The sequence below is a fragment of the Colias eurytheme genome, chromosome 23 (assembly GCF_061535395.1).
Source record: "Colias eurytheme isolate Ceu_HAF_F1 chromosome 23, ilColEury1 Martin Lab GWU primary, whole genome shotgun sequence".
Classification (NCBI taxonomy): domain Eukaryota; kingdom Metazoa; phylum Arthropoda; class Insecta; order Lepidoptera; family Pieridae; genus Colias; species Colias eurytheme.
The window spans coordinates 1,623,534-1,646,950 of record NC_143002.1 but is presented as its reverse complement, the minus strand read 5'-3'; the positions used below and the strand labels follow the sequence as shown (position 1 = coordinate 1,646,950).

Sequence of the window (23,417 nt, the reverse complement as noted above, 5' to 3'; positions counted from 1 at the left end):
TATGTTCAGAACGCGTCTTGGCATTTCTTCGTTGCCACAATATGAATTTCGCGATGTGGCTCTTTAATGGTGACCACAATGCGTTGAGATAAGATCTTATAGGCCATCCACACGTCTGCCGAACAACGTGACAAACAACAAACACATAGGGACAGCGCTATACAGAGAAGCGAGAAGGAAATAAGTACATCTCTTTTCTTCGTATCGTGCTGTCCCTATGTGTTCGTTGTTTGTCACGTTGTTCGGCAGACGTGTGGATGGCCAAGGATACATACATACAGACAGCAAGACAGCAAGTGACTGAGATATCCCATGTCGTGATATATTTCACCAAAATAAGTGTTATTAATATAAAAGTGCACAATTTGCAGCGAATTCACAGTATGGGCACTAGAAGCGCTACCGCTCGGACGTCTGTCCAACCAGAGATTACACGCACTACTGGAGTTAGTTCGCGGCCCGCTTGGGGCTAGTGCTGGTTCTAGAGCAGTACTACTGCCGCACTTGGCCAGTACATTACGGGCGCTACTGAGGGCACCCGCTGAGGTGAGATTGAACCTTATGTCTATAGATATAAGAGTTATTAAAAATTGTTGAAGGAAAATTTCGGTTTTGAATCTTATTCGTAGGAAGATAAGAGCTATTGTTGAGTGACTAGATCAACAGGATGATGAATTTGTGCTGTTGATTTGGTTGTTCAATTGTATAGGGACCTTTTTGATTTAAACTGTAATTCGATCGATTCAATGGTATTAGAAAAAAAAGAAATTAATTTTAATAAAAATGTGGGTATTTTTTAAATGTAATAGTATGTACTTAAATGTTTACCTGCCTCAAAAAGTAGCATTCGATATAAAATAATGCACTTAATCGATCGCAGTTTAAATTCCTTATACATAATTACAAACACACTAGACATTACATATTCCACAACAATCACACAATCAGTTATTAATTTGTATTTGACCATAATTTTCACAGTCATAACTCTTAAATCTAAAACCACATAACATGGTTTGATTCGATCATAAATAATAAATGGATTTCAAATCATAAATATATAACAAAGATTATGTTTACAAATAAATGTGGGATTAATATTATTAAATATAAAAAATGGGATTAAATAATATCATGGGCATGATTCATTGTTTTTATTTCTTCTGAATTCACACTTAACACGACATAATATAACACTTAATTCATGTGGATAATTTGAATCGAACATATTATGTTTGATTACATAAAAAATATTAAAGGTATACTTGTATGGAACAATTGCTTTGTAATATCGGCAAACAATTATTTATTTAAAAAAATCCTTTTAAATAAAGATTTATATTCAAAGCAATTGTATTTTTTCCTATTATATGTATCGTGTTTGTAAGTTTACACCTAGTTGGTAGTGAAAGTGCGTTTTGATCTAGAACATTTTTAAATAGTGCAGTATTCATAAAGAAACAACTCTTTAATATATTTAAGTTAATCGTTTTTTTATGAAGTGAAGCTTCTTTAGGCGCGTTGAGAGTAAAATGTAACGGTCGCGTCATTGCAATACCGTCACGTTATAGAGTAAGGTGACGATTTTGATATCTTTGAATCTTGCCAAATAAGTTTTACTTTTGACACGTGTGCTCGGCAAAAGCTTTTTTTTTTGTATTTTTGTAAAAATATTTGATTCTAGATCAAAACGCACACTTAGATATATTATATACAACGAATGTATTGTGTACGTCCGTGTTAAACACCACATGTGATGGTATGTATGCACTTGGCACAATGGCGACAGGTTGTGTCGGGGTTAGGATGAAATTTAACTTTTTAAAGGAATTTTCATTGTAATCTTCTTTGTTAGCTTTTTTGATGTTTCATTATTTTATGTTTTGATAAGACTCTGCTGGGGATGTTATGTTAAATTAATTCTTCAATTCCATTAGAATTTTACTATTTTTTAATATGTTCTAATGAACAATTCTTAATCTTTGAAACTATGAATAAATCGTGTATGATCGTATGCATTTTTTTATTCATTTTTCATTAGGGAAGCACTTAACTACAATCTCGCCTGATATTTCATAATCAAACAACTTTCAACTCGTTTCATATTTAAAAAAAACAGTTAAAATTTCGTCCTAATCCCGATACTTTAAGATCGAGAGTCGGCTGGCAGGTATATGTCGGTGACGAGGACGTTAAGGTAAGCGCACGCTACGCATGACGCCTGTTGTTCACTGTTTTTTGTCTTTATGTTTTATATTAAATAAAAATATATGTGTAAGGAAAAAAATTAAAGGGATAAATTAGGAGATAAGTAGACCCTGATAGATTTGGTTGAGAAATAATGTTATTCAGGAAATTTCGATTGATAGATGGTAGCAAGGAATTTCTGAATTGGTAATACTTTTTGAAGTAAAAGATGCAATATTTTTTATACAGACAATGGCGTGACAAATTGTAACGACCCTTGTGTTGAATCAAAATAGCAATTATTTAAATTTCACCACGTTTTCAAGCAGTATTTAACTATATATACTGATATATTTACTGCTTTGCTTTTCTATCAGGGTCTCAACAAACCTGGGTTAGTTTTATACGTGTCAAAGATATGGGTGTTTAGGTTGATTTAATAAGGAGCCAAAAAGAAAGGGTTCATCAAGACACAAGGTTGGTATTTAATATTTATGCTTATTGTTTTGTTCGTATTGCATGGTTGTTAACTAACACTTAATTCTCAAAAGTAGTTTTTCATACCTTTCAAATATGTATAAGAAGTAATTGAAAGGAAAGTTACAAGTCCATTTATACCATACGATACGACTTATCGCACCCGCATCGTGAGGTATGCACACAAATCTAAATCTGTCACAGTTGATATCATATAATCAAAATGTATTAATAAGTCATACGATAATATGTAGGGTTATTTATCTCACTCTAACTTTCACCGGATTGTATGTGTGTGTGTGCACGCATGGTAAATCACGTACTATGCGTGCCAAATAAGAATAGGACTGTCAAGACGCCATATTGTTCAGTAATACGCGCTAACTTCATTACCAAAGCGTATGATGTGCAAAAAAATCAATAAAGAAATTATATTCAGTTTATATATTTAATGTACGCTTTGTTGGTATTTCTAATACATTTCACGCCAAATTTATTATGAATGAGTAGGATTTAAAAATAACAGCACGTATATAAAAAATATATATATTATTTCAGTTTTTTTCAATCGGATAATATTTCCTCTCATCCTCATCTACACCACTTAACACAGCGTCATCGTCGTCGTATTCTGAATCTTCATTGCTGTCGCTGTCACTGCTATCTCCGCATTAACTATGAAAATGTTAACTTTTTATGAATACTGTTTCAACACCTGTATCATTAATTTATCCATAATCCATCAGTGAAATTCAATAAATAGTATTTTTAATGAATATAACGATTATACAATAATTAAATATAATCATGAACAATAAAAAATAATTATATGAAAATTCTTTTTTTGCTGGCAGTACTAATTTGACAGTTTTCGTGTGAAGTTGGCAGCAAGCGCGGTCCTATTCTTAGTTGGCACGCATAGTATGTTACGTTGTTGCTTACAATAAGGTTTCATATAACACTAGCGGTCCGCCCCGGCTTCGCCCGTGGTACTTACGTTTTCTCTACATAAAAACCATCCTCGTACTTCAAGGAATATAATAAAAAAAGAATTATCAAAATCGGTTCAGCCGTTCTCGAGTTATGCGCTTACCAACACATTTTGCGATTCATTTTTATATATAAGAAGATTATGATTATTTAAATTTGTTGGGTATTAAATGTTTAAAAGAACAATCGTTAATCAAATTCGATATCATTATCGGGGTATTTCAATTCACTGTTTCATGGGCTTTGGGTGTAATAAATGTGGGGAATCATATCATTTGACATGGGAGGAGTCTATTGAAACAAAGGCAATTCAGCTTTTGTCATTAACTATTGTGAAAAGTTGTCTTTCTCCAACATAATTCATTCGAAAATTCAGTTTCAAAACTACATGTGGGGAAAGTACGAACCTATAATTCTTTCCTTTTTCTGTTTAAAAATATTGTATTAAAGAATCACCTTCTTGAAAGGAATACTCTGTTTTCACCAATACACTTTAGGTGATGGTAGGTAATAGTAAAAGTCCTCCATAGAGATGATTTCATATTAATTCAATCAATCTTTAAGAACTTAACGAAGATAATGGTTAAAAATCTTATTGTAACCAATAATATGTGTGTGTGTGTTTTGTCCTGTTTTGTGTGAGTGTTTGTACTAACTGTTTACATGTTTTGTCCATTCCTTTATATACCTACCTATATACATAAACATTGTGACCATTTTATACACAAGATTCTTTGTCTTACATAATTTATTACCACGTTATATGTACAACACAGACACTATTTATTTATATATCTACTTTTGTATTTTTTAAGATAAAAGAGACGATGTTTTTGATTTAACAGAGAACGAGTTTTCTTTAATTTTGATATTAATAAATAATAACAAGCGAGCTTTCGATGTAGCTTGCTGAATTGTGTGCAAACTGAAGATGTTGCATGCTCATTGCAGGGGACGTTTAATATAATGCACCTTAGTACATTAAAAACGTCTCCTGTGTGAGATTCGTGATTGATTATTGTGAATTAATGTAGGAAAAAAGAAAAAATTCAAATATCACCTTGTAAGGTTCAGATGAGGTCAGTCTGTATTTTGAACTGCTTCAAGCTTTAAGCAAGCTTGTTAATTCTGATTTTGGGCATATTGCAAAGATACAAACAAGATGGGTATATAAACATTAATTCACAATGATTCGTCACAATTTTGGTGTACGCTTATAACGAACAACCGACCCGACGCTAATTTAGGTGATCACATTGTTCAAATTTCAATATTCCATATAGGAAACCGAAAATGTAGAAAACAGAATATATGTTAAATATGTGATCATCTAAATGTCTAACAAATAACATAGCGACACTGATCATTATCTCGCCCTGTCCTTTTAAATTAATCGCGATTCTTATACAATTCTAATTATATTTCGATTTAAATTTTTTGATCTCATTTTCGATTTTGATTCCATTATTGAAGTAAAGTATGTATTTTAATAAAGACCATTGTTAATATTTCTGTTAGCTTTTTTTTACTATTATATTTGACCGAAGAATTCTTGCAAATAATACAAACATATCAGTATATTGACGTCAGACAACAGCGAAAACTAAAAAATAATAAAATGCGTGCTTTCGTCCGTTACCTCATAAAGTTTTGGACTCTTTTATTTTGAAAATGCTTTCTTGTAAGTAATACAAAAATATCTGGAGTGTACGAACATTATTTGTTATTTTGACGGTACCCAACATAAAAGAAGATAGAGTTTAAGAAAATCCGCGTCGTAACAGAGATTAAAAATAAGTTTAGTTTACCTTCCAAATGTAAAGCCCCGTTTTTAATTTATCAATCAGTAAATTCGTACGTTTCCGTTCCGTTTTTTTTAAACAATCAGTAAATTCGCGTATTAGTCCCAAAAAATGATCAGTGTCGCACAACGGTCGGTGAGCGTAACCGGTGTGCAGTGGGAGCGCGAGGCCGCGATAAAGTCGCGCTCGTTCAGCAAGGCGGCGCGGCTGCTCGGCGCGGACACCGCGCGGCTTGTGGACCACACGCAGCAGCAGCAGTTTGTATGTATATTTGGTGGCTATTTATAGACAAGGATCGGAAAGGTAGGCAAATTAAGGCTATATAGCTTGACCGCAACCGCTGTACCGCGCCTTTTTTTGAAGTGAAAACTTCTTTAGCGGCATTGAGCACTTTTTCTGTAATGGGTATAAAATCTTAAACTCGCGTCAGGACACGTGACCTGATCGAAAAAGCGTAAGACGGATACCATTCCAAAATATCAAACATGCTCAACGTTAATAATCAAGTTTTCACTTCTGCCGGCACTCCCGGAGTGCAACCCTTTTTTTTTGTAAGTGGGGAAACCTTGCATAGATACCCACGGCCTCCGGGGAAAAGGCCGTGGGTTATGTCGGATTTCTACCGACCAAAACCCCACTGTGTTCCGTCAACCCGCATCAACGACAGGGCCACGGGTATAGGTAGAATTCGTCCGTGACGCTGTACCGCGCCCTAGGTATGTGTAGTGGCGAAGACCGAGTAAGAAAGAGCACGAGTTAAAAGTTAGAAAGAAACGGAACGGTCGGTACTCTCCCCCGACTCGCCGCGCACCTATACAGCCCTACAGCCACTGCGGTCAAGCTATAATTGACAAGGATCAAGTACACTTTGTTTGCTGATCCGTAGTGTGAAGTGGATGTATGGTGGTCAAATTTAGGTGATAATTGACTAGGATATAAATTTCATTTTGTTTGTTGACACTACAGAGAATGGTAGTAAGAAGCATATTAAGAATAAGCGTAAAATAAGTTTATTAGGTGACGCTACACGACTAGAGGAAGTGAGGTGGGAAATTAGGTGACTAGATAGATTAATAAACATAGACACATATAGGTTTGAATATTTAGGTAACTGGATAGGTAATTTTATAATGTACACTTTGCTTGCTGAACCCAAGACGATAGTTATAGCTAGAGAGCTAGCGCAAAGCTACCTGTATGTATTTGACCAGACCTGGGTTTTTGTGTGTTGATTCCCCTATACCTACTATACATGAGATGAGGAGTCACTAAGCCCAGAGTGGTGGACGGGGCGCGCGCTCGGGTAAGACAGGTGGAAATTTTTGGCGAACTTTGAAACCATTTGACCACGTCTGCCATTTTGATATTTGAAAATAGATTATTATTACTATCGGAAAATAACAATGGCAGACCATTATCACGTGGATAACATTCTGGCAGACACTTATGAAAGTGCTGAAAAAAATACAATTTTGAAAGTATTTGACCAGATCTGCCATTCATATATTTTATTTATTAGGGTCTTAGAAACTTATTTTCGAAACGGCAGACATTTTCATTGCGTACAGACTTCAGCAGACAACAACACTTTAAGTACAGACTTCAGCAGTCAACAAGACTTAGCTACTACATGGTCAGATGTATATATATGTATTATACGTTCCCTGACCACATCAATGATTTACTTTATTAATGTTTTTATTAATTTTGAAAACTATGGAATAAAATTTATAAATTTGATGATACAAAACTAAATACATTCGTAAAGAATCTCAAATATAAAGTTGTGTTGCAATTTGCAAATAACAAATCGTCATTTAAATATTTAGTTTATTTCTTTTTTAAGAAACAATTAACAAATACACAACAACATAAAAAAACACGCATGCATTTATATTTGCTTCCATTGAAATGTTCATTCATCATCACTATCGGAGTCATGTATGGCGTTGTGTGACTCGTCTTCATAATCCATTGAATCGGAGTCTGTAAAAGTAAAACGTAAATTATATAATAAAAGAAATGAGTAAAGTCAAAAATAGTTATTAAAGAATTAATCATTATATTATTATTATTACTTACCTAGTAAGGCAATGCCTTTGATGTCGCACGATGCCGCCGCGCCGCCCGTGTTGGTACTTCTGCTGCTACATGAAAATATGCTAGGGTTGCAACAAATGGGAAATAAAACAATTGTGATTATTACTATTATGATGTAATCATTTATTCATATGTACATTCAAAACAATTGCGATTATTAAATCTGATGGAATTATTTTTTCATAAATAACTATATAATTAATAATTAGTAATTAGTAATTACATAATATTGCACTGTGAAATATTTACGTATCACTTTATTTTTGATGTTCTTAATTGTCTTTTATAAAATTTAAGTGACGCATTCGCATTGGGATCAACAATCGGATAAGAAATGAATGAGGACAACATATACATAGCTATACTTAATAATAAATAATAAAAATATTTAGCTTTGATTTCAATTCTACAGATACAAAACATACATTCTATCTAAAATGATACAACCACAGACTAATAATAATATACTACGTATACAAATACAACGGACCACTCCCCGACTGAGCGTTCGCAATTCATGTTTCCTGCGTTTACTCGTCAAAATACCGAAACAACGTAACTATTGTATAGTAGTTGGGCGTGAAAGTCAAAAAACAAATGTTTTCCATATGATTATTTATTAAATTTACGCGATTAAGAATAATTTCAACGATAAAATTTTGTAACCGAGAATTCAGAGAAGGATTAAAGAAAATATCTGCCTGATCATTTTATCAAACTCTAAAAGAATTATAGTTATTTCGCATCACTCGGTTTATTAGTTTGGTAATAATTATTAAAGGTACAACCCTAGCCATTGAGTCGAACGGTAGGCAACACAATATCGACTTTGTGCGGGTACATATGGTAGGTACATTTCTTCTTGCTGTGAAGCGTAATTATTATTATTAAGATTTTTTAGGCTATTAATAGCGTAGTAATTTTCACTTTTGAATGGAAGTGATGTATCTGCTAGTATCTAATCTGTGCTATACTGAAAACATCTGGCAATAACCGTTAGAGTGGGAACCGAAAAGAGCCCTCTCAGGTATAAACCCTAGACAATTTGAATGCTAGTAACTATATAAAATAAAAATACTATAGGCTAGAGTGAGAATAATAGTGATATATATGGAAAAAAATATAGCTACAGAGATTGTACATGCATAGATCTGACCATGTAGTAGCTAAGTTTTGTTGTCTGCTGAAGTCTGTACGCAATGAAAATGTCTGCCGTTTCGAAAATAAGTTTCTAAGACCCTATTAAATAAAATATATGAATGGCAGATCTGGTCAAATACTTTCAAAATTGTATTTTTTTCAGCACTTTCATAAGTGTCTGCCAGAATGTTATCCACGTGATAATGGTCTGCCATTGTTATTTTCCGATAGTAATAATAATCTATTTTCAAATATCAAAATGGCAGACGTGGTCAAATGGTTTCAAAGTTCGCCAAAAATTTCCACCTGTCTTACCCGAGCGCGCGCCCCGTCCACCACTCTGGGCTTAGTGACTCCTCATCTCATGTATAGTAGGTATAGGGGAATCAACACACAAAAACCCAGGTCTGGTCAAATACATACAGGTAGCTTTGCGCTAGCTCTCTAGCTATTATAGATGGTGGGCATTTTTAAGTGATAAAATTTGAAGTTCTGACTTGTAATGTTAGCTTCTAATTATAAAACTGATGGAATTAGTCTTCTCTTTGCATTCATTAACTTGTAATTAGTAACCGTAGAATTAGATTACATACTCAGAAGTCAGAATTAATTAAAAATGCTATGATTTTATGCAGCTAAAATCGGGTGGAAGTGAAGGTTAGTTTTGCTCTTCATATCTTTCTACCATGTTTCTTTGAACATTTTCTAATCAAATAAATTTTATCTAGGTCGAGTTATGTGTGGAGACGTTAGGCGAAGTTGTTACACTACTCGGTCGAGATGACGTCGGACCGGTGGAAGCTGATCGAGGAATGTTAGCGAGATCACTTCTACCGACAGTACTGAAGATAGCAGTCACTATGATGCCGGAGAGGAGGGAGGATGGGATAGCGAATGATGATCCTTTATTGGTGAGACTTTTCAAAATGTGTAGGGATTTCGTTTGTCTATACTAATCTATACTAATATTATAAAGAGGAAAGGTTTGTATGTATGTATGTATGGTTTTCACGCATAAACTACTGGACCGATTTTGATGAAATTTGGCACAGATAATCTTTAGACCCTGAGAAAGAACATAGGCTACCTTTTATTGCGAAATATGTACCACGGGCGAAGCTGGGGCAGACCGCTAGTTATTTTATATAGTAATATAATAACTTGTCAACTATATAGAAATGGAAAGTGACTAAATAACTGGCTGAAATATTAACGCACAATACAAGCTACTTGATTGTTTGGAAAATATTTACGACATTTAAACTTGGAGGTTGTAACAGTAATGTTTATGAAATCACAGTTTTGTAGCTAAATCTATAAACGTTAATATTTTATTGCGAACAATGTCGCTAGCAAAAAATAAAGTTTTATTGATCACATGTTATGTATATCTTAGGGATGTAAACTTAATTTTGACGTGACAACGTCTTATAATTCGATAGAGCCGGCTGCACGCACGAAAAAACATGACTCATGCGGCGTTACCTCGCTCTGAGGCGTTCCATGTAGGCTTGAAGTGCAAGCGAGAGCGCGGAACGAGCGACAAAGAAGCACAATCCGACGTTGTCACGTTCAACTATCGTCAGTAAACCGACTTTACAGACAACCAATTTTTTTTTAAATATTTCAGCGGAAATTAATCTGCGTACTCCTCGACATGGTACGTCAAATGTCCGAAGAGCAATACACAATGGTGATGAAGTCAGTAGAAGCGGAAAGTTCTGGTCGTTCGGAGAATCTAGTGGCAGACGCGTTGGCGCTGATGACGTCACTGCTGACGCGGCCGGTGTTCAGACCGCACTGGGCGGACATGCTGCACCTGCAGCACTATGTGATGATGCACGCGCTGCGGTGAGTGCGGGGGTGTGATAGGCGGTGTTCAGACCGCACTGGGCGGACATGCTGCACCTGCAGCACTATGTGATGATGCACGCGCTGCGGTGAGTGCGGGGGTGTGATAGGCGGTGTTCAGACCGCACTGGGCGGACATGCTGCACCTGCAGCACTATGTGATGATGCACGCGCTGCGGTGAGTGCGGGGGTGTGATAGGCGGTGTTCAGACCGCACTGGGCGGACATGCTGCACCTGCAGCACTATGTGATGATGCACGCGCTGCGGTGAGTGCGGGGGTGTGATAGGCGGTGTTCAGACCGCACTGGGCGGACATGCTGCACCTGCAGCACTATGTGATGATGCACGCGCTGCGGTGAGTGCGGGGGTGTGATAGGCGGTGTTCAGACCGCACTGGGCGGACATGCTGCACCTGCAGCACTATGTGATGATGCACGCGCTGCGGTGAGTGCGGGGGTGTGATAGGCGGTGTTCAGACCGCACTGGGCGGACATGCTGCACCTGCAGCACTATGTGATGATGCACGCGCTGCGGTGAGTGCGGGGGTGTGATAGGCGGTGTTCAGACCGCACTGGGCGGACATGCTGCACCTGCAGCACTATGTGATGATGCACGCGCTGCGGTGAGTGCGGGGGTGTGATAGGCGGTGTTCAGACCGCACTGGGCGGACATGCTGCACCTGCAGCACTATGTGATGATGCACGCGCTGCGGTGAGTGCGGGGGTGTGATAGGCGGTGTTCAGACCGCACTGGGCGGACATGCTGCACCTGCAGCACTATGTGATGATGCACGCGCTGCGGTGAGTGCGGGGGTGTGATAGGCGGTGTTCAGACCGCACTGGGCGGACATGCTGCACCTGCAGCACTATGTGATGATGCACGCGCTGCGGTGAGTGCGGGGGTGTGATAGGCGGCCGAATGCTTTGTGAGGTTGAGTGTTAATGCTTGAATGGTAACTTGGACAAAAGTAAGCTTATTAATAGTCAAGATGTAACAGAAAGTAAGGTTTATTTCAGTAATTGCGTCATCTTTAATTGTTAATTGAAAAGTGGAAGTAATATAGTTTATTAGTATTTTTTATGTAAAAGAGTAGTCGACATATCCTGTCTTATGTCTACGATTAGTTCAACCCAGAAATAAAACAAAAAAAATCTTACTCAATGTGTATAATATAGCTTATACCAGCTGAAACAAACAGACTCGCTTTATAACTTTACAAATTACCCCTTCAGAAGTATTTAAATATTTCTGAAGTGGTAACGATCATTCACCAGACCCGATAATCATATATCATTACGTGACGACGCAGTTGGCGCAGTGGTAAAGTAACTGCCTACTGAGCCGACGGTCCCGGGTTCGATCCCCGGTCAGGGCAAATATTTGTGTGATGAACTCAATTATTTGTTCTTGGGTCTGGGTGTTATTATCTATATATGTATTTATTAAATATTATATTTATCGTCGCCTAGTACCCACAACACAAGCCTTAATTGAGCTAACTGTGGGACTAGGTCGATTTGTGTAATAATGTTGTTGCGGCAATAAGGATCGTTTTTGCATAAACTGTGTTTTTGTGTTGAAATGAAACGTCTTTCCTTTATTGAATCTGTTTTATTACTGATTGAAGCACACAATGTAATAAGTGACGTCTTAATCGTCAACGTAATGAATAAAAAACCGAACATACCGCCCACCAAAGGACTACACTAGTCCTTTCAAATAACAATCGAATTAGTCTCCTTAACTTACAAATAAAGCGGCATGCTGTATGAATTAACAAAATATAACACCTTAAAAATCAATATATACCTTAAATTTGAATGTTATATACTTATTACATTGAACATATTTTGTTTACAATACCATAACTTTTACTTTAATTTTTAATAAATTTATCAAATACACAATCTTTGCAGGCTTTGTTATTTATTTTACTTAACACACAATTTTATACATTTTTATGACAGTTTTATATTAAATATTTGTGTACCTATACACATAACAACAATACAGATAGGTTTTACATTTTACACTTTATAATTAATCAAATACACATACATATACCATAGCAACGAACAATTACTTGCGAAATGAATTGACTCGCGTATTTTAAATGATTAATTTATATCTGTATTGATAGGAAGATAACATAATTTAGATACACTTCTTTTTATTATACTATCACCGCTCTTAACACTATAAACCCTAGTGAAACCGTCTGGCCCCGGGTGTTTGGCAGTGATACGCCCTAATGCCCATTTGCCAGGTGGCAAATTAGGTTGTTTAATCAAAATAACATCACCTACTTTAAATTCATCATTCCTCTTTAACCATTTTGTTCGCTGTTGTAAACTGGTCAAATATTCAGTTTGCCAACGGCACCAAAAATCATTTAACATTTTTTGACAATATTGCCAACGAGATAAATGTGTTAATTTAAGAGATTCTAAATTTGGTTGCGGTACAGTGATAGGTGCTTCCCCGATTAAAAAATGTCCAGGAGTAAGTGGATTCAAATTATCATCAGTTGAGTTCAGAGGACACAAGGGTCGTGAATTAAGACAGGCTTCGATGTCACACAATACTGTAGACATCTCCTCGAACGTTAAATTGTTGTTAACAATGCGCTTCAGATGAAATTTAATAGACTTAACGCCAGCCTCCCACAGTCCTCCGAAATTCGGTGAGTATGCTGGAATGAAGTGCCATTGCGTACCATCGTTAACTAAAGTGTCAGCAACATCATTGGGCAATTGCAGTTTCGCTTCTTCCCAGGCTTCCCTTAATTCCTTATCAGCACCAATGAAGTTACGACCTTGGTCACTCCATAAATTTGCACACCTTCCTCTTCGAGCACAAAATCTTTTAAATGCACCTATAAATGCTTGTGATGTTAAATCACCAACCAATTCCAAATGGATTGCCTTAGTAACCATGCATATAAAAATGGAGATATAGGCTTTTGTGGTCTTTGCGCCTCTTCCCTTGTTTATTAAGATCTGAATTGGACCGCAAAAGTCTACGCCAGAACTAAGAAATGCTCTTGCAGGTTTTATTCGAACACTAGGCAAGTTCCCCATGATTTGAGTCCTTGCCTTAGCGTTTTCTTTAGCACATATAAGACAACCATGAATGTGTTTTTTTATTAAACCCTTTGCTCTAACAATCCAATATTTTCTTCTAAGGTAACACATCATTAATTGTACACCTCCATGCAGTGTCTTCATATGAGCTTCAGCAACAATAAGAGGAATAAGAGAATTCTGCTTTCCGATAATTATGGGATGTTTAACGTCTTCTCTTATGTCTGCATTTCCTAACCTTCCGCCCACCTTGATAATTCCATCTTCATCCAAATAGGGATTTAGTGTCTTAATCTTGCTGTTTTTCTTCACCTGTTGTCCTTTTTCTAATGAATCCATTTCTTCTTCGAATTCTTCCCTTTGTACTATTTTTATACAAGTATTCAATGCCTCATCTATGTCTTCAGTTGTTATTTTCATGTCTTCTTTATTCTTTTTAAACCTTAAAAATTTCTTACAATAAGCTATTGTTCTCAATAATTCTTTTAGTGTATCAAATTCTTCAAATTTCAATGAAATTTTATCTTGTATAGTATTTGCTAGTGTGACTGTATTAATAGGTATCTTCTTTTCTTCTAAATTAGTTTGTATAAATTCTGGTCTCTCTAGTTGTAGTTCATCGTTTCTTAACCACGTGGGACCTTTCCACCAAATCTCACAGTTTTTAAGATTTATAGCAAGCATTCCTCGCGAAGCTATGTCTGCTGGGTTATCGTGAGATTGTACATGATGCCATTGTTCCTTGTTTACGGTAGAAATTATCTCAACTACTCTATTTGCGACGAAAGCTTTCCATCTTGAAGGTTCACCAAATAGCCAAGCAATAACAATTGATGAATCTGTCCAAGCAAAAACCTTGGATGTTGGTATACGCAGTGATTGTGATACTTGCTTTAAAAGTTGAGAAAGTAATAAAGCTCCACAGAGTTCAAGTCTAGGTAATGATATCGTCTTAAGTGGTGCAACTCTTGTTCTTGCAGCAATTAGACTTGTACTATAAGTTCCATCATCATTTCTAACACGACAGTAAACAACTGCAGCATAAGCTAATGTCGAAGCGTCTGAAAACCCATGAATTTCAATTGTATCAAAATTTGTATTAACTGTTCCAAGCCATCTGTCTATAGTAATATCCTTTATATTTTGGAGATCATTGCGAATATTCTTCCACTCTTCTTTTATAAAAATATTAAGATCCTCATCCCAGTTTGCTTTTTCAAGCCATAACTTCTGCATTAAAATTTTAGCTAAAACAATGCAAGGTGCAATCCATCCTAATGGGTCAAATAATTTTTGTATATCAGAAAGAATATTGCGTTTAGTTATAATAACGTTATCATCTATTGATTCTAAACTATAATTATACTCGAATCGATCCGTTCCCAAATTCCATTGAACACCTAATGCCTTGACAATACCATCTAATTTAATATCTAAATGCGCCTTTGTAGATCTATCATTTGCTTCTAAAGATTGTAAAAATTCTGCACTATTAGACGACCACTTTTTAAGATCAAAACCTCCTCTTCGCAATAGTTCCGTCAAATCTTTTCTTAGTTGAATACATTTTTCTAAATTATCACCACCAGACATGCAATCGTCTACGTAAAAATCTTCGTTTAATGTTCTAGCAGCTTCAGGAAAATGATGACCTTCATCAGCAGCAAGTTGTTTAAGTGTTCTTACAGCTAGGTATGGAGCGGATGCTGTTCCAAAAGTGACGGTAAGTAATCTCATATCTTGTATATTTTCAGTTGGATCATTTCGCCAGACTATTCGTTGGTAGTCCACATCATTCCTATTCATCCATATCATTCTGTACATTTTCTGAATATCTGATACGAAACAGATTTTGTGAGTTCTCCACCTCATAATAATGTTTCTAAGATCTTCTTGCAATACTGGACCAGGTAAGAGTTCATCATTTAATGATATGTTGTTACAGGAAGCGTCGAACACAACTCGAGTCTTCGTGGTCTCCTTATCTTCGCGTACAACGGCGTGGTGGGGTAAGTAAACTGCTTTTTTATTTATTTCTCTTTCAGGTACTTCTTCAATGTGTTTTAATTCTTTATATTCTTCTATAACTTTCAGGTATTCCTTTTTCAGATCGGGATCTCTTTTAAATCTTCTCTCTAATTGCAACAATCTTCTTACAGCTACTTCTCTCGTGTTTCCTTCAGGTGAAAGCAGCTTTTCAGTTTTAAAAGGTAATGTAACTATATATTTTCCATTACTATCTCTCTCATGTGTCCTTTCATATATATTTTCACATAGTTGTTCTTCTTTAGTTAACTTTCTATTTGTATCAATATCTATCTCCCATATAGTTTTAAGTAAGTCATTAATATTTGAATCACTAGTTAAATTTGTAACCATTAAAGACTTATGTATAGTGTTAACTTTCATATTAATTCCACCCATAATGATCCAGCCCAGGTTGGTATTTTGAGCACATATAGTACCTGAGGGACCCTTGATTAAACCTTCTTGTAGAATTTTTGTGTATTCATTTACACCTAATAAAAGATCCATACAACCCGACTCATAAAAGTTTGGATCTGCTAAATTTAATTTGTTAAAGTGTACAAGCTCATGTTTAATACTATTTCTCGAAGCTAAGTTTATTTTTAAATACTTTGACATCACGTAGGCGTGTACTGGTAACTCAAACTTAGGTTCCCACCGAGACAAAATATTTACCTTGACTTCATTCTTTACATGTACCTTCAAAGACTCCATGCCAGTAACTACCATATTAACCGGCTTGAGCTGTAACTTTAAGACTTGTGCAGCTCGTTGAGTAATAAAACATGCCTGTGACCCTGAATCTATTAGTGCCTTAAGAGTAGTAGTGTATCCATTTTCACCTTTAATGACTACTACCGCAGTTGCCAAGAGACTTACCTTATGTTCACCATCTCCTTGACTATGTAAAGACGCCATTGTAGTATGCACCTTCTTCTCATCTACATCGGTCCGCATTGATGTCGACGGTTGTGTAGTAATCTCGGATACCGACGAATCTGTACCTATATTTGATCGGTGTAGAAGAGAATGATGACGCTTTTTACATATGTGACACGACAAAGGTATACGACATTTAAATGCCGAATGACCTGGGGCCAAACAGTTAAAACACAATTTCTTACTTTTTACATATTCAACACGTTCATTACAATTCAGTTTTGCAAAAGATTTACATTTACACAGATAATGATTATCATTACACATTATACAACATTTCACAGACTTATTTACGGACGTGCTCACATGAAAAACGCGTTCTTTAGGAGACCTTACAGGCGGTGTTATTAATTCTAATGTACGAAATTTAGACTCTAAATACTGTTTTAAATCTAACCACTTCGGTAACTCTTCACTTTTTGTGTACGCAAATTCCTCCCACGCTTTATGAGACTCTGGGTCTAACTTCTGCACTACAAGAAATATTATAATCGGATCCCAAGAGTCAATGGATACATTTAAATTTTCAAGACTATTTAAAACTTCATTAGTAGTATCTAATAATGATTTTAACTGTGAAGCAGTTTGCGACATACATTTTTTCTGAGAAAAAAGTCTTTTTAATAAAGAGTTAACAATTGAACGTTTATTTCCGTACCTTAATTTTAATGTTTCCCAAGCCTGTGTATAATTAGCATCAGTAATTCTAATATTACGTAATAAACTTTCTGCCTCGCCTGAAACACTGCACTTAAGGTAATGTAGTTTTTGTACCTCGGAAAGCGTGTTGTTGTTGTGCACTAAACTTAGGTATAAATCATTGAATGTCGGCCATTCCTCATAGCTCCCGGCGAACGTAGGTAACTCAATCCACGGCAACCTCACTCGATCGTTGATGTGTACCACGGTGCTGTCCTGGCTGGACTCCAGGGCTGATGCAGTGGATTCCATGTTCAATAATTTATCCTTCAAATCCGCTAGTATACATAAATAAAGGTCCTCGTGAATGTAAAATTCTTCGTTGACGAAGTATGGTAAAAGCGCCTTTTGTTCCCGCGGCGTTATCTTAACTAAATCTAAGTGTGCGCTTTGAAAGGTTTGCCAATAGTCCTCCAAATGTTTAATTCTCGATTGTATATATCCTTTGGATAGTCTTTGTTTAGGACACTTAGATATGTTAATTTGCGTTTTTTTGATGAGTTCCGCCGTACTTTCCAAAACACGTATGATTTGTTCCGTATTATTATTCGCCATCATAAATATTATCTTTCAATAACAACTTCGACACAAATAACGCTGTATAATGAGCGTCTTATCGCGATCAATTGCACGGGTGCTTCTTTTGTTCTTCGATTGTAGCTCAGATAATCCGGTACGAATGCGACCATATGTTGCGGCAATAAGGATCGTTTTTGCATAAACTGTGTTTTTGTGTTGAAATGAAACGTCTTTCCTTTATTGAATCTGTTTTATTACTGATTGAAGCACACAATGTAATAAGTGACGTCTTAATCGTCAACGTAATGAATAAAAAACCGAACAAATGTCAAAAAAATAAATACATAAGGTATTTTTTTTTCAACAGCCTATTAGCAAGAATGCTGCGCGACAATCTTTCAACACTCGAACCAAACGACACAGACAGTATGAGCAGCATACACTCGACTCTATCAGACTGGTTCAATACAGTCGGTCTGGTAGCTTCGTCTTCGCCTCTACAATTGGAGAGTCTGCCAGCGGCGAGGAAACATAGAGCATTAATGCTCTATGGTGATATAAGGAGAAGTGCCGCTACATTAGCAGCGGAAATGTGGCATAGCCTTGGTAAGTGAAGTTTATTAACTTGATAGAGTCATAGAGTTTACTTGTAGAGAGAAAAGATATAGCATAAGCATAAGATATAAGCATAGAGCTCTGATGCTCTAAGGTGATATTAGGAGAAGTGCTGCGACACTTGCAGCGGAAATGTGTCTTATTATATAATATATATATAAAATTCTCGTGTCACAATGTTAGTCTGCATACTCCTCCGAAACGGGTGGACCGATTCTCATGAAATTTTCTGTGCATATCGGGTAAGTCTGAGAATCGGCCAACATCTATTTTTCATATGTACCACGGGCGAAGCCGGGGCGGACCGCTAGTATAATATATAATTATCAATTTTGTTTCCAACTGTATAGAATAGTAGAGTTTACTAAATATAGAGCTCTAATACGTATCTAAAGTTCGCTTCAGAAATGTGGCATAAGGCTATGGTGAGAATGTCTTTGGTACGACATATACTTAACACGTTATAACTTTATAAAATTTTAATAATTAAAAAAAATATATTAATTTTCGAGATTCGAACGTGGTCTTTTCATCACAATTTTTCATTTGAGAACACAGCGTGCAACGATTTATTTTTCTTTCATTTTCAAATACACACAAGTTTTTAAATGATTTTAATAATGGAAGTTTAAACCTTGTACCATGGACGTATAAAAAAAGACGGACGGTATATCGCCTAAATATTGAGTGAAGCCTAGTAATGGCGGCGAAACATCCATGCGTGTGTGCCATGTTGCCATGGCAACAGCTGTGTTGATGACAATGGCGGCTGTATTTTTTTCTATAAATTTTGCCGTAATAATTTTGTCATTAAAACATAAAAGAAATAACTTGCTTCCCTGTGGAATGTAATCCCTTGTGTTTTGTTATTTAAAATTGTACTGTTGCGACACCATTTAACCACGCAAGACGGCATTTTAAATATTTTTTGTGAAACAGTGACGCAGTTAATCAGTCGGTAGTTCACGACGTAATGGCGGCCGACTAGCTTACTATGGTGAGAGTGTGTGCGTGTTTATTGTCTTTACGCGATCGCTAGCTTACTATGGTGGCTTCACGTTGTTTGTTCGTAATACGGCGTCCGTCTTTTTTTATACGTCCATGCCTTGTACATTGTTTTATTGATTGTTTTTTTTTGTTTGTTTTCAGGTGACCATAAGCGATATTTCATTCCACAACTAGTTGGTACATTCTTGGAAGTTAGTTTTCTGAATGACGATGAAGTACGAAATATTATTATTCCACTGTTCTTTGACATGATGCAGACGGAATTCAATCATACTCAAGAGACTTACGGTAAGTTTAAATATTGCAATTAAATGATATGTATCTCTATTATATTAAAAATTAAAAGTACTTACTAGAAATTTAGAGCTTTGTCAGTGGAGTAAATTTTAAATATCTTATTTATTTGGCAATATTTGAGAACCTAGTCGATATGAAATAAAACTTATAAGCTACATTATTCCAAATCATTCAGTCTTCAATTTCATGATATTTCCGAAATAAACACGTAAATATTTTCACCGTTTGGTTACCATATCAATAACCATGCACGTGTTTTAAAATATTGTATTAATAATGATTTTATTTGTAAAAAAAATGTGTGCGTGTACAAGTGTACACACGTAAGAAGTGAAACTTCTTTATGTAATAATTTACTATATGCAACTTTACAGAATCACGCGTGGTAGGGATAAGAAAAGATGGCGCGTAACGGAAAAATGTCACGCGTAACGAAAAAATGTTACACTAAATTTTTTTCCAACCCCGATAAAGAAGTTTCACTTCAAAAATTTGCACGGCATTTAAACGCCATAAAATTTAAATTGGCAGTATATGTGAAAAATAATATTTTATAACTCCCTTAAACGACCATATACGAGTAAATAAACATTTGATTTGATATCACTAAGTAATTTTATGTTAATATTTCTTCCAGGTGAAGGCAATCTACGTACATTCGAGAACGAACTAATCGACAAGCTAGATGTTCTAGCCGAAGCTGGTAGAGGTGACGCAGCCTGGCGAGCTCGTTTCGTCTCTATTTGTGGAGCTCTATGTGCCAACTGTCCGAGTCTAAGAAATGCTGGGGCAACTCTAGTAGCGGCGGCTGCAAGGCAATTGGACGCTCTATTGCAGTATAGAGCTGCGCCCACTTCGCACAGAATGTACTTGATCACGAGTGTGCTAAAGTTCTATGAACAGATAGAGCGCCCGCACATGTATATACGGTAAGTGGTGGAACTATACTGCTCTATTTACTCACTTCGTCTTTTTTTGCGGAGCTCTATGTGCCAACTGTTCTAGCTTAAGAAATACCGGGGCAACTCTAGTAGTGCTAATAGTAAGGCAATTGGACGCTCTATTGCACTTCCCATAGAATGTACTTGATCACGAGTGTGTTGAAGTTCTATGAACAGATAGAGCGCCCGCACATGTATATACGGTAAGTGGGGGAATATTATGCTCTATTTTTTACATATTATCTATTTACTCACTAAGTAGAGGGAAGTATTCTGGTGACTATTATGCTCTATCTACTCGTTTCGTCTCTATTTGCGGAGCTCTATGTACTAACTGTCCGAGCCTACGTAATGCGGGTGCTAGAAAATAGCAGCGGCTGCAAGACAATTTTTTTTTTATCTGCCTATTTAAATAAAGTTTTAGAACATTTTCATAAGTTGTATTTTGTTGCTCTCCTGTTTTGGTATTTGAATATTTCATTACATTAGCTGTAAAACGGCTATGCTACATATTGTATCTAGAAAAAATGATATACATAATATGTGTTACTATATTTTTAGAAATTACACGGGGGCCGGGTTAAATATTAGTTTGAACGTAATAAGAATGTACTCTGATTCTATACAATTGAGTATTTGAATTAAATTTTTTTTTGTGATAAATGGAAAGATTATATATTAGTTTTATAACAAAACTGTTTTTATTTTTATTTTTTTTGCAATAATTCAAAAGTTATTTCAAAATAAAAATTAGTCTTTGAATCCAGTACCGAAGACACGCCGACAACTCCCGAAGCGTCACCCGAGCGCGTGTGACGTCATAATGTTAGTTTTCACTCATTGCAGTTGATAGAAAATTAAATATAGTTTGAAAAACTAAACAGGATAAAAAATTAATAGTTCAAAATTTGAACAAAATCCGTCGGTTTTAAGTGGGTCAAAATCGAGTCGAAACTTCGAAAGGAGTCGGTTACATACAAACATACAGGTGAAGCTAATAAAAGCGTGTTAATAATAAATACAGTGTTTTGATCTATTTAATTTTGTTGTCATTATTAAATTACATATTAATTATATTAATTGTTAATTATATTATTTAAATTTATATTAAAAATGGCGAACCTCAAAAGTTATCGTTTTGTACCATTATGTACGAATACTACAAAGGCAACTCCTGACAAAAATCGGTGATCATAAATATATCAACATCAAGAATATTATTCGTAACTAACTAACTAATTCGGAACCAACTAACAAATCGTATGTAAACTCTATGTACTGCAGTTAATAATAGCTATAACATTATGACGTCACAACTGTGGTGACCAGTCATGGCGCGTTTTTAGTCACGTGATTCTAACTTAAATTTCATCAATTTTTAATTGCTTATAATTAACGGAAAAATTTTTTTTTTGTAAGTTATTTGCATTAAATATCAATATTATTAATAATAAAGTTTCAAAATACATAAAAAAAATCAATAATTTTTTTTTATTCAAATACTCAATTGCCTAATTGATGTAGGCAGTTGATTATTAATCACAGCAAGTTAACGACTATTAATAAAGTGAGGGTAGTTGGCACTATTCGTACGAATGCGCCCCGATTCAAAGGAAAACTGCATTTTATAGTATTCGACAGCTAAGCGTGTTCTGATAGGAAATAGTGACAACTGTTCATCCACAAAAATATTAAGGGTGGCCGTACACGGACCGCTTCAAGTAGTTGAGACCGACGCGGTCGGCTCGAAGCCGCGACCGCGCGGTGAACTATGAACATTCATTCATTGCCGTACACGGCCTGCCCGAGCAGGCCGTGTACCTCGCTCAGTTGTTAACTGTTCGAGCCGCCCGTGTGTAGCCGCTCTAAATAAAAAATGGTTGTCTGTAGTCGGTTTTCTGTGCGTGCGTGCAGCCGGCTCTATCGAATTATAAGACGTTGTCACGTCAAAAACATGACTCATGCAGCGTTACCTCGCTCTGAGGCGTTCCATGTAAGGCTTGAAGTGCAAGCGAGAGCGCGGAACGAGCGACAAAGAAGCACAATCGGACGTTGTCACGTTCAACTATCGTCAGTAAACTGACTTTAAGACAACCATTTTTTTCGTGCGTGCAGCCGGCTCTATCGAATTATAAGACGTTGTCACGTCAAAAGTTATGTCTAACAATATGATGACGTATGTCGCAGCTACGTGCACCGCCTGTGCGCGATGCACCGCGCGGCGGGGCAGTGCGCGGAGGCGGGGCTGACGCTGCGGCTGCACGCCAAGCTGCTCGAGTGGGCGCACAGCCCGCTGCCGCCGCGCCTGCACCACCCCGCCCGGCGACACCACACGCACCTCGCGCTCAAGGTGCGCCATACATACATACAGACATACATACATACACCGAGCAGGCGGGGCTGACGCTGCGGCTGCACGCCAAGCTGCTCGAGTGGGCGCACAGCCCGCTGCCGCCGCGCCTGCACCACCCCGCCCGGCGACACCACACGCACCTCGCGCTCAAGGTGCGCCATACATACATACAGACATACATACATACATACATACATACATAATATACACATTAATTACCCCACGGCCGGGACGTAACACACTCATACATAACAAACAACACACACGTACGTACACCAGTACGTATACATTTCGTGGCGTGACACTACACACATACAAGCACGTACACGCACGCACTTCGTTACATTAACATTACGCATACGTTGCTACACGCACAAATGCATGCAT

The 23,417-nt window shown here is 36.6% G+C and overlaps 1 protein-coding gene across 1 annotated transcript in view; it reads left to right on the top strand.

The window, feature by feature from the left end:
- Positions 1-23,417, top strand: part of mbc (dedicator of cytokinesis protein myoblast city) — an 80,760-nt gene that overhangs the window by 44,391 nt on the left and 12,952 nt on the right. The window contains exons 18-25 of the mRNA XM_090115454.1: positions 372-546; positions 5,613-5,717; positions 9,425-9,607; positions 10,327-10,547; positions 18,184-18,422; positions 19,581-19,727; positions 20,374-20,665; positions 22,865-23,027. Coding sequence (XP_089971580.1) covers positions 372-546; positions 5,613-5,717; positions 9,425-9,607; positions 10,327-10,547; positions 18,184-18,422; positions 19,581-19,727; positions 20,374-20,665; positions 22,865-23,027 — 1,525 coding nt within the window. The remainder of the gene's footprint in view (positions 1-371; positions 547-5,612; positions 5,718-9,424; positions 9,608-10,326; positions 10,548-18,183; positions 18,423-19,580; positions 19,728-20,373; positions 20,666-22,864; positions 23,028-23,417) is intronic.